Source organism: Theobroma umbraticum, unplaced genomic scaffold, assembly GCF_002168275.2.
Source record: "Theobroma umbraticum cultivar Fairchild unplaced genomic scaffold, ASM216827v3 scaffold_147.0, whole genome shotgun sequence".
NCBI lineage: Eukaryota > Viridiplantae > Streptophyta > Magnoliopsida > Malvales > Malvaceae > Theobroma > Theobroma umbraticum.
The window spans coordinates 10,545,342-10,556,506 of record NW_018397259.1 but is presented as its reverse complement, the minus strand read 5'-3'; the positions used below and the strand labels follow the sequence as shown (position 1 = coordinate 10,556,506).

General features: G+C 36.6%; 1 protein-coding gene across 1 annotated transcript; it reads left to right on the top strand.

The window, feature by feature from the left end:
- The first annotated feature begins 989 nt into the window (after window positions 1-989).
- LOC110414992 (pleiotropic drug resistance protein 3-like) lies at window positions 990-9,985 on the top strand. Its single transcript, XM_021426438.2, has 24 exons — window positions 990-1,403; window positions 1,859-1,982; window positions 2,413-2,498; window positions 2,605-2,689; window positions 3,007-3,166; window positions 3,267-3,343; window positions 3,532-3,585; window positions 3,669-3,759; window positions 3,911-4,212; window positions 4,303-4,584; window positions 4,749-5,062; window positions 5,238-5,398; window positions 5,481-5,584; window positions 5,887-6,037; window positions 6,127-6,264; window positions 6,397-6,470; window positions 6,586-6,918; window positions 7,509-7,799; window positions 7,902-7,985; window positions 8,108-8,241; window positions 8,535-8,762; window positions 8,907-9,078; window positions 9,256-9,510; window positions 9,594-9,985. The coding sequence occupies exons 1-24, from the start codon at window positions 997-999 to the stop codon at window positions 9,858-9,860; spliced, it is 4,374 nt and encodes a 1,457-aa protein (XP_021282113.1). The 5' UTR covers window positions 990-996; the 3' UTR covers window positions 9,861-9,985.
- Window positions 9,986-11,165: the final 1,180 nt, after the last annotated feature.

Genomic DNA, 11,165 nt, shown 5'->3' with positions numbered 1-11,165 from the left:
GCAGTCCTCACCATGTCATTAATTAAACTGCCTTGCCAACCAAGTTTACTACTGCTAATTAGTTTTCCAAACGAACACAACTTGTTGTTTCCGAATCTCATAGTTACAAGTATCCAAGAAAAACTAATATTCTTGCCAGCCAAGTCATGTTTCTTACTTGACCGGCTTTGCTCATTTTTTAAGGTTTGCAACAGTGGCACGAAAGAGAGAAAGAGAGAGAGTACACAATTGTGATATGAGCAACCATATTTTGTCACGTAGACAATATTATTCTCTAATTTCAGACGACTTGAAGCCATTGCTTTTGCAATACTGCTGGCTTTTCTCAATCTTGGTATACCATGGTTTTGCAGTCAAATGAACAGAGGTTAAGCTCCATAGAACATTATTTATAGTAGGACCTGGAGCTACTGCAAATCTTTGCTTCAGAGTCTTGTCTTTTAGACTAATATCCATACTAAAAGAATATTCAATTGCTCTTGTGCTTCCATAACAGGAAAACGGTCAGATCAGATCAGGAAAAAGAACATGCTGGAATAGAGAAGCATAATGATGGACATGCCAACACCATCCACTTGGTCATGTCATGTGTGAACTGCATGATCGTATTCAGCTTGATCTTGATTGTTTAATACTAAACCAAAGTCAAAATTTAACAGAGTCAACTGCTGATCCAATGTAATTGAAGCAGCAAGAGCGTTGACAAAGAGTGCTTTGATTAACAAGTGAATTTCCCTCTATCTCTCTAGCTCATTTTGGTTTTCTTTCTTTTGTAGATGGATTTTGACCTCTCAAAAATTCCAAATTTGTGATCTCATTGAATATAGGTAATCTCCTACATATGCACCATTTTCAAAATTTCTTAGACATTAAGGAGAAGAATGATGAATTACCTTACTTCAGCAACCTTAGTAGTTTAACATATACAAGCAAAGGCTTGATTATCTATATATACAACTTGTTCCCAGTATATCATAAAAGGTCTACAGGTTTTTCATGTTATCCAACATGGCTCAGATGGTTGGTACAGATGAGATAGAATCACTGAGAATTGAGTTGTCAGAGGTAGGAAGAAGTCTGAGATCATCATTTCAGCTTCATGCCTCCAGTTTACGGTGCAGCTCAGCCCTGAGTTCAGGGAAAGATGATGCTGGTGTTGAATATGCTCTGCAGTGGGCTGCAATTGAGAGACTACCTACATTTGAACGGCTAAGATCATCTTTGTTTGATAAAGATAATGATGGAGATAACAATGGAGGGATGGTTAATGATGAAGGAAAACGTGTGATTGACGTCACCAAGCTTGGAGCTTTAGAACGGCATATATTCATGGAGAAACTCATCAAACACATAGAAAATGACAACCTTCGGTTGTTGCAGAAAATTAGAAATAGAATAGATGTGTAAGCCTTCTTCGCCCTTCCTTTAACCATGCATCTGAGTGTATTTGTGAGGCTTCATGCATTTGTATTTTATGCTCGTAGGTATGAATTGCCATTGGTTGGTTAACTGGATGGCTGGTTGGGGTGCATGTATTTGCTTATGCATGCTTTATCACTATGAATGTACAGACAGGTACACCTGAGAAACAAGGATCGATACATGTACACCCCACATGGATTAATCTCTTTCTTTCCTTCCTAGAATTTGATAGAATTGATTTTGTGTTATTTCTTCAATCCAAATTTCACTTAAGTTTTTCTTTTTTCAGTGCATAAGATGCAAAACAAGAAGCAGAGCAAGCCTGACAAATCATAATGGCTAAACCTTAGACATACATATGCATTTTCTCAGCGAGTCTGTTCATCAAGGCAGTGATAAATTTAATGTTGGATTAATTCTAAATTGGGTTTGGCAGGGTTGGTGTGAAGCTGCCCACTATAGAAGTAAGGTATAAGGATTTGCATGTGGAAGCTGAGTGTGAGGTTGTTCATGGAAAGCCCCTGCCAACTTTATGGACATCTTTTCAGCGCTTTTTCTCAGTGAGTAATTTCATTTTCCAAGACTAGTTTGAAAATTTGGCAATCAACCATGTGATTGGCTTTCGGAACAAATAGAGGCAGCTTTATTTTGCTTGTTGGTTAGATTAAATTAGCCTATTTACAACTTGAGCACATTTGGATAATCAAAGAGGACTTAAATATAAGTTAAAACGCTACTTACCTCAAAAGCCAAGCCTAGGTTGTCATATTGTCTGAATCATTGGAAAACAAATGAAATTAAAATGAACTTTGACAGAGCTGCTGATGACTAATGCTATATTTTCTGATCTTGTGCACATTTCTGGTTAACTGTAAGTAATATACGGAAGATCAGAAATCAGTCTTTCTACACAGTTACAATGTTCTGATGTTCCTAAATACGGCAACATGCTGTTTAGACTGATTAATTTGAAAAAGCTTCATTTTCCAGGATGTTGTGAGGCTCTCAGGTGCTAAGTCTCATGAAGCCAAGATAAGCATCATCAATCATGCCAGTGGCATCATAAGGCCTGGAAGGTACAGGAGAATCATTAGTTCAATAACTTGTAACTGCATTCCTTTTCATTCCTTTTCGTCATATGCCCGGAAGAAAAATACTTAGCACTTTTGAATGTATTTGTAGGATGACTCTACTGCTTGGTCCCCCTGGATGTGGGAAGACCACCCTTTTAAAAGCTCTGTCGGGAAATCTGGAGCAGTCTCTCAAGGTTTCATACTTCCTATAACTTGGTTTCAACGTTTTACTGAACTGTTAGATGTCTCTCTAGTATTATGACTGGCCTCAGTTCATCCTCTTTGGTTCCAATACATACTCCCTGGCTTCCCATAAATTATAGACTTTTCATTGCCGGAGAGCTGCTTTTAAAACTTAATGTGGACAGAGCAAAAAAGTGTGATATCTTGTTCAGATAGGATTCTCAGTCATGTTCAATTTATTCTGAAATGTCTTTCCACAACAAATGCTTGAGTTTTTGTCCTAATTAGTGTAGTCATTCTCAATTTCTTTTTGTTCTTTCTGAAATAGGTCACTGGAGAAGTCTCCTACAACGGTTACTGCCTAGAGAAGTTTGTTCCCCAGAAAACTTCCGCTTATATAAGCCAAAGTGATCTGCATATTGCTGAGATGACAGTGAGGGAAACTCTTGATTTTTCTGCCCGTTGTCAGAGTGTTGGAAGCAGAGCCGGTTAGATTTCTTTGATGTTGAACAAATTATATATAATCATGGACATCTTATTGATGCCTAAAGTGGTTAAAACTATAACATTATAATTCTGCCTTTGAAGATATTATGATGGAAGTCAGTAGGAGGGAGATGGAAGCGGGGATTTTACCGGATCCGGATACTGATACTTATATGAAGGTGACTTTACCATACTTGGTTGTTCTCTCTTTTGATTGCAGCCTGAGCTGTCAAAGATAAGGTTTATGTGAATGAATCAATGTAAAACATTGTGTAACTGTTCATGTCATTCTGTTCCAAGGTTATGTTCTTTATGCTCTTGCCAATGTTAAGATCTTGACATTTATTTATATGGTTTTTCTTCACAGGCAATATCTGTCAAAGGACTAAAAAGAACCATTCAAACAGATTACATTTTAAAGGTAATTTCTTCGACTGAAACGGATTCTATAAATTGAGAATGTTGAATCCGAAAACATTCTCAACTGTCTTGGTGGCTTTTCAGATCCTCGGACTTGATATTTGTGCTGACACGTTTGTTGGGGATGCCATGATCAGAGGTATCTCTGGAGGTCAGAAAAAGAGATTAACTACTGGTAGGTTGAAAGGTTGAAGTTGAACTGACTAGATGTATGATGCACACTCTAGCAGGGCGTTTTCACATAGCTGCATTAACTGAAATTTTAGCTGCAAAGGATTTATTGAGGTGTTTTCTGAACAACCAATTCTTCCAATTGAGTTATGCAGGGGAGATGATTGTAGGTCCAACAAAAGCCTTGTTTATGGATGAGGTAACAAATGGTCTTGACAGTTCTACAGCATTTCAGATTGTTACCTCTCTTCAGCAGCTAGCACATATCACAGATGCAAGTTTACTGGTTTCTCTTCTTCAGCCAGCTCCAGAAACCTTTGATCTCTTTGATGACATTATTTTGATGGCTGAGGGGAAGATAGTGTATCATGGTCCATGTGATAATATCCTAGAATTTTTCGAGGATTGTGGGTTTAGGTGTCCTGAAAGAAAAGGGGTCGCGGACTTCATCCAGGAAGTAAGCGCCTGCTGTTTCTAGCTATTGCCTTCTCATGCTCTAGTTTCATCAGGTTTAAGTACTTTATTAATTTGATTATTGATTTTGCAGGTCATATCAAAAAAGGATCAAGCACAGTACTGGCACAGCACTGAATTACCATATAGTTATTTTTCAGTGGATATGTTTGCTAGAAAATTCAAAGAATCCAGTCTCGGAAAGAAGCTTGATGAGGACCTCTCGGTGCCATATGATAAATCACATAGCCACAAGAATGCCCTGTCCTTTACCCAATATTCCCTTTCTAAATGGGAATTGTTTATGGCTTGCATGTCCAGGGAACTTCTTCTCATGAAGAGAAATTCTTTTGTTTATGTTTTCAAAACAAGTCAGGTTATACTTCGTACTTCAGCATTCTTCCATAGTTCTCCCTCACTTCTCCCATTTTCCTCAGATGGAATGATGTTTTGCACTATTCCTGCCAATGTTATAGCATTAAAATATGATGTATGAGGCCTTGAAATTTTTGAAACATGTTAAGATCTTTCTGTCTGCAGCTTATCATTGTTGCAATAATCACAATGACTGCATTTTTGAGGACTCGGATGCACATTGATGTCCTTCATGGGAACTACTACATGGGAGCCCTTTTCTTTGCTCTTGTTATACTTCTTGTTGATGGGATTCCAGAGATATCTATGACTGTTGCAAGACTTGAAGTTTTCTACAAGCAGAAAAAGTTGCGTTTCTATCCAGCATGGGCTTATGCAATTCCAGCCAGTATTCTAAAGATTCCTCTTTCTTTACTGGAATCTCTTGTTTGGACATGTCTTACTTATTATGTCATTGGATACAGTCCTGAAGCTTGGAGGTGAGTTTGGCACGATAGAAATGATTGCTTATTTAATTTTAATGTGCCTTTTGTGCTCAACAGTTGCCATTTCAGAGTTCTTCTGCAAAATTTTTATCAGCTAAAATTTACAAACCTTTAGTCTGCAATGAAATTTCTTCCTAGATTGACATTTGAAAATGTGCTGCGTCTTTAGGTTCTTCCGCCATTTCCTCCTCCTTTTTGCTGTGCACTTAGCATCAATATCTATGTTTCGGTTCCTGGCTGCAGTCTTCCAGACTGCAGTTGCTGCCATGACAGCTGGTAGTTTTGCAATATTATTCGTCTTTCTATTTGGGGGCTTTGTTATCACACGACGTAAAGTTTCCTGGCTCTTCTCTATTTCGATTTTAGAATGTATCAACCAAACGATAACCTCTAACAATGTTATTTGCTGCAGCCTCCATGCCAGTCTGGTTGAGGTGGGCCTTTTGGGTTTCCCCTTTAACGTATGGGGAGATTGGCCTTTCTGTCAATGAATTTCTGGCTCCTCGATGGCAAAGGGTGAGTCATTTCCACCTTATTGATTCCTGTAAATCATCCTACCTTTTCTGTCTCATCAAACTGTGATCACAACTTCATCAGAGTGCATGATTTTGATTTTGCCATCAAGATTTATGTATCCAGATGGGCAGTTAACAGTGAAAGAACGTATGTTGCACTCTGAAGATGCATTTTTTGTCCCTCTCCTCTTGGTGTTGCCATGCCATGAGCATGAGCATGAGCATGACCATGACCATGTTAAATTTACATTATCTGGTGTGGAAAAGCATATTGATGCTTGGTCTAATTTCTATGCTTGCTAGATATCATCAAACAGTACAATAGGGCGAGAATTACTAGCAAGCCGTGGATTAAACTTTGATGGATACCTTTTCTGGATATCACTTGTTGCCTTACTTGGGTTCACCTTAGTTTTCAACATTGGCTTTACCTTGGCCTTAAGTTTCTTGAAGTGTAAGTACATCTTGTTTTTCTACTTGTAATCAACTTGAGAATGACTGGATGTATAACGTGCTTGTTCACCTAACTAAATGCATATTCAGCTCCTGGATCTTCTCGTGCCATTATTTCACATGAAAAACTTTCTCGAATACAAGGAAGAGAAGATTCCTCCAGTGGTGCACTTGGGAAAGAAAAGTCCACAAACTCTCCTGCTAATAACATCAAAGAGCCTAGCAAAGGTTGGCTTGTTATCATTGATTTCATTTTGTTCTTCACTTTGGCATGCTTCCGAAATTCTCTTGCTGTTAACATCTTAATTTTTGCCTTTCTGTTTCATCTGTTTCTTATTGTTCCCTTATCTTGATTAACAGGCAGGATGGTCTTACCTTTTGAGCCCTTAACAGTAGCATTTCAGGACTTGCAGTATCACATTGACACCCCTTTGGTAAATACATTTACCATTTCGATCATTCACACAATTGGCTTATTGAGAATATTTGGAGCATCAGTTTGCAGGACACTTATCTCTGCTTAGTTCTTATTAATTCCTTTTCATCTAGGAAATGAGAGAACGGGGATTTTCTCAGAAAAACCTCCAGCTTCTTTCAGATATTACTGGTGTTCTCAGGCCTGGTATTCTTACAGCATTGATGGGTGTCAGTGGAGCTGGAAAAACAACTCTTCTGGATGTACTTGCTGGAAGAAAAACTACCGGATACACTGAAGGGGAAATAAAAATTGGAGGCTATCTGAAGGTTCAAGAGACTTTTGCTAGGATTTCAGGCTACTGTGAGCAAAGCGATATACATTCCCCTCAAATCACAGTAGAAGAATCTGTGATGTTTTCTGCTTGGTTGCGTTTGGCTCCTCAAATTGATTCAAAAACTAAAGCAGTAAGTGTTATACTCCATCCACATGGAATATGATTTGGTAGGAGCTGTAAGTACCAAAGTCAACTTTAGCTTGAGCTTTTAAAATTTAAGTGATTTAAATTTGAAAAGTTATTGGATCAATATTTAAAATTGATCGTTAAAAATGGTATTAGGAAGGATCTAATTTAAGTCAATCATTACTAGCAATTTGAGTTTTTGAGAGCTTAAAATTACTAGGCTAACGTTTTGACTTGAGTCTTTACATTAAGGATTGAACTTGAGTCCTTTTAGTAAATAGTGGGTGGGATTATAATGCCTCATTTCATTTTGACTGATGTAGTTATAGTAAAGAGTGAGGTTGGAATTGAAATATCCCATCTCACATCAGATATGAATATAATTGTTAAAACTTGTACAACGGTCAATTACTACGGATAATATGAGCTTTGAGTTTTAAGATTAATATGATTTTGGTTTGAAAAGTTGAAAAATTGTTAGGCTAGTGCTTGGACTCGGTACTTAAGATTTTAAAGATGTTATGTTTCACCATTCAATTCTAGATCTTCTTGGTAGGCTATTTGTAACGAAACTGCTGTTACATGCCTCAATAGGAATTTGTGAATCAAGTCCTTGAGACCATTGAGCTTGATGAAATTAAGGATGCTCTAGTTGGAATACCTGGGGTTAGTGGGCTGTCAACTGAGCAACGCAAGCGGCTCACGATAGCTGTGGAGCTTGTTGCAAACCCCTCAGTAATCTTCATGGATGAACCTACAACCGGCTTGGATGCACGAGCAGCAGCAATTGTCATGCGAGCAGTAAAGAATGTAGCTGATACAGGGAGAACAATTGTCTGCACAATTCACCAGCCAAGTATTGATATATTTGAAGCATTTGATGAGGTAAAACATGTTTTTACTTACTCTTGAGCATAGAAATTAGAAACGAAGGCAACTGAGGATCTGAATCCATCCGTATATTCACCCCTTTTTTGGGTGTTGTAGTTGATCCTTTTGAAAAGCGGTGGGCGCATGATCTACTCCGGACCACTAGGGAAGCATTCAAGTACGGTTATAGATTATTTTGAGGTTAGTTTGTCTTTGGAAATACCGATACCTATGATATGTTTCATCCTCCTCTTTTGTTTGTGATGTGCTACTTTTGTGTCTTGGATATATATGTTTTAGTACTTAACAGCTATCACTGACAGGCCATCTCTGGCGTACCAAAGATTCGAAAAAATTACAATCCAGCAACTTGGATGTTAGAGGTCACTTCTGCATCTGCAGAAGCTGAGAAGGGTTTAGATTTTGCCCAAATATACAAGGATTCTGCTTTGTACGAGTGAGTTACATTTCGATAATTGTACTATTTCTGGTGATTTGTCAAGTTGGACATTGCAGAACCAACATTTCTATGAAGTATCTCTCAATTTCAGAATCAGGCTTTTGTCCTGCAACTTAAATTGGATAGTTGGAATCTTCTTAACTGGAATTAAGGCGTAAAAGGGCTTGGATTTTCCCCTCCTTCCCTCTTTTATCCTATGGCTGATTACATGATTCAATGTTATTGCAATCTAGTAGTCTATACTAGGAAAGCGTATAAACAAAAGTTCATGGCATTCTATTGGCATGCAGGAGCAACAGAGAGCTTGTGAGGCAGTTCAGTACTCCACCTCCTGGTTCCAGAGATCTGCATTTCCCAACTCTCTTCTCACGAAATGCTTGGGGACAATTCAAATCCTGCCTATGGAAACAGCATTTGTCTTATTGGAGAAGCCCTTCATACAACTTGACCCGTATTATTCATACTTTAGTAGCTTCCTTGCTTTTTGGTATTCTGTTCTGGAAGCAAGGACAGAAAATGTGAGTACATAGGATTCATTTGGCAACAAAAAAGAAATATTAATCAGAAAAGAAATGTTTCTATGTGACATGATAATTCAGCATTGCAATTGGTAATGTACTTACTTCAGCTAGAATTGCTATCTTTGTTTTTCTTAATGTCAGAGATAACCAGCAGAATCTATTTAACATACTTGGTTCGATGTACACTGCTGCAATCTTCTTGGGCATAAGTAACTGCGCATCAGTTTTGCCATACGTTGCAACAGAGAGAACTGTCATGTACCGGGAGAGGTTTGCAGGAATGTACTCCGCATGGTGTTATGCACTTGCACAGGTACCCTTTTTCTATTTGGGAATTGATTGAGCCTGTTTCCTAAGCAATTTTCATAATTTAGATTGTTGCTAGAAGGTCAAAAGATTGGCTAGCTTGAGATAATTTAAACTTGCATAACTTTGGCTACCATTGTTGAGTACGCCAAACCTGCAGTTTACGTGTTGAAATTCCTTGCAGGTGACAGTTGAGATTCCCTATCTGTTTATCCAAAGTGTTATATTCGTGATCATCACGTACCCCATGATCGGATACTATGGATCCGCTTACAAAGTTTTCTGGTACTTTTATGCCATGTTCTGCACAATGATGTATTTCAATTACCTGGGAATGTCACTTGTATCCTTGACACCAAATTTCATCTTGGCTTCGATCCTATCCTCAATCTTCTACACACTCTTTAATCTTTTCTCTGGATTTCTCATCCCTCAGCCAGTAAGCCACTGCTCCCTAGACTGTCACAAGGAATAACTAATTCCAACTAAGAAACTGATGTTTATGGTGTTGTGTGAGTGCAGCAAATTCCAGGATGGTGGATTTGGCTCTATTATCTGACTCCAACTTCCTGGACAATGAATGGAATGCTTACCTCTCAATATGGTGACATAGACAAGGAAATCATGATATTTGGAGAGAATAAAACAGTAACTTCCTTCTTAAAGGATTACTTCGGCTTTCACCATGACCGCTTGGCTATCTCAGCGCTGGTTCTCATTGCCTTTCCCCTAGCTCTGGCGTCCATTTTTGCATATTGCGTAGGAAGACTGAATTTTCAGAGGAGGTGACCATGTATGCCCCCAATTACCCAAATCTGCTTGTATCCCATACTCTTGAATCTTCCTAGTGTATTTAGTGCTTGTTTGGTTGGTTTTTTTTTTAAATTTATCTATTTTCTAAAAGTAAAATTAAGCTAAACATAAATTTTATAAAATTCTTTAAAAAAAAAAGAAGTTTTTTTTCTCTTTTTTTTAAAAAAATATAAAAAAATTTTTATTTTTATTTAAAAAAAATCTTCATTTATTAAAAATAATCATAATATTACTTTCTCAACAAAACTTATCTTTTATGATAATTTTAATCAAAATTATAAAAAAAAATTTATCAAATAATTTTAACTTAATTTTAAAAATTATTATTTTTTATAAAAACTTCATAATAACTTTTAACACTAAAAAATTTCCAGAAAAAAAAAAAGTAATTGGAGATTCATGAATACTCCATATATTGTCTACAATCTTTAAATCATAGTCCCATTTGGGAAATGTGAGGGTGGAAGAGAAAAGGAGGAAAAAACAAAGAATTTATTTACACCGATTAAGTAGCGTTCCCATCCAACTTGATATGAAAAGGACGGACAGATACCTTGCTATTATTAAATATTTATAACCATCTGCATCGAACATGTGGCTTCAATGGAAAATGACAACTTGGCATATTTATTTCTAGATTTGGAATCCACCGTCATAAATTTAGACAATTTTCATTTACTCCTTTTTTTTATTATTTTTTTATTTCAACTTAAATGTTTACTTTCCGTTTAGTACGGCAATGACTATAGCCACCATATTTGTCCCACTTTAGTATGATTTATTTTATTTTAAAGTTTAAAGGATTAGTCAAATCTCTAAAATCCCTGCTAATCTAAATTTTTCTTCCTAATCAAGAAATCAATCCTACAGAATCAAATCAAATCAAATCAAAGATTAGAGCACAAATACAGTTAGACATAGGAAGAAAATGTGTTCAATCACATCTTAATAAACAAAAAAATATTGGTGACAACTCTTCTCCATATTAAATAGTAGAAAATGTTATTGTTCAAAAAAATTTTAAACTATTCAGAAAAATTTAAATAAATCCTAATACTTTTGTTACATTTAATCAATTCTTTGTACTTTTATTTTGATCTAAATAATCTCTTATACTTTTTTTATTTGGAGTCAAATAAGCGCTTATAATAAATAATTAATTTAATTAAAATCTTATTTGTTACTTTATGTTACGTGACGTTGATGTGACATATTAAAATATCATGATTGATTTATAATGTAACATACTGATATACCATAATTGATGATGATATGAAACAC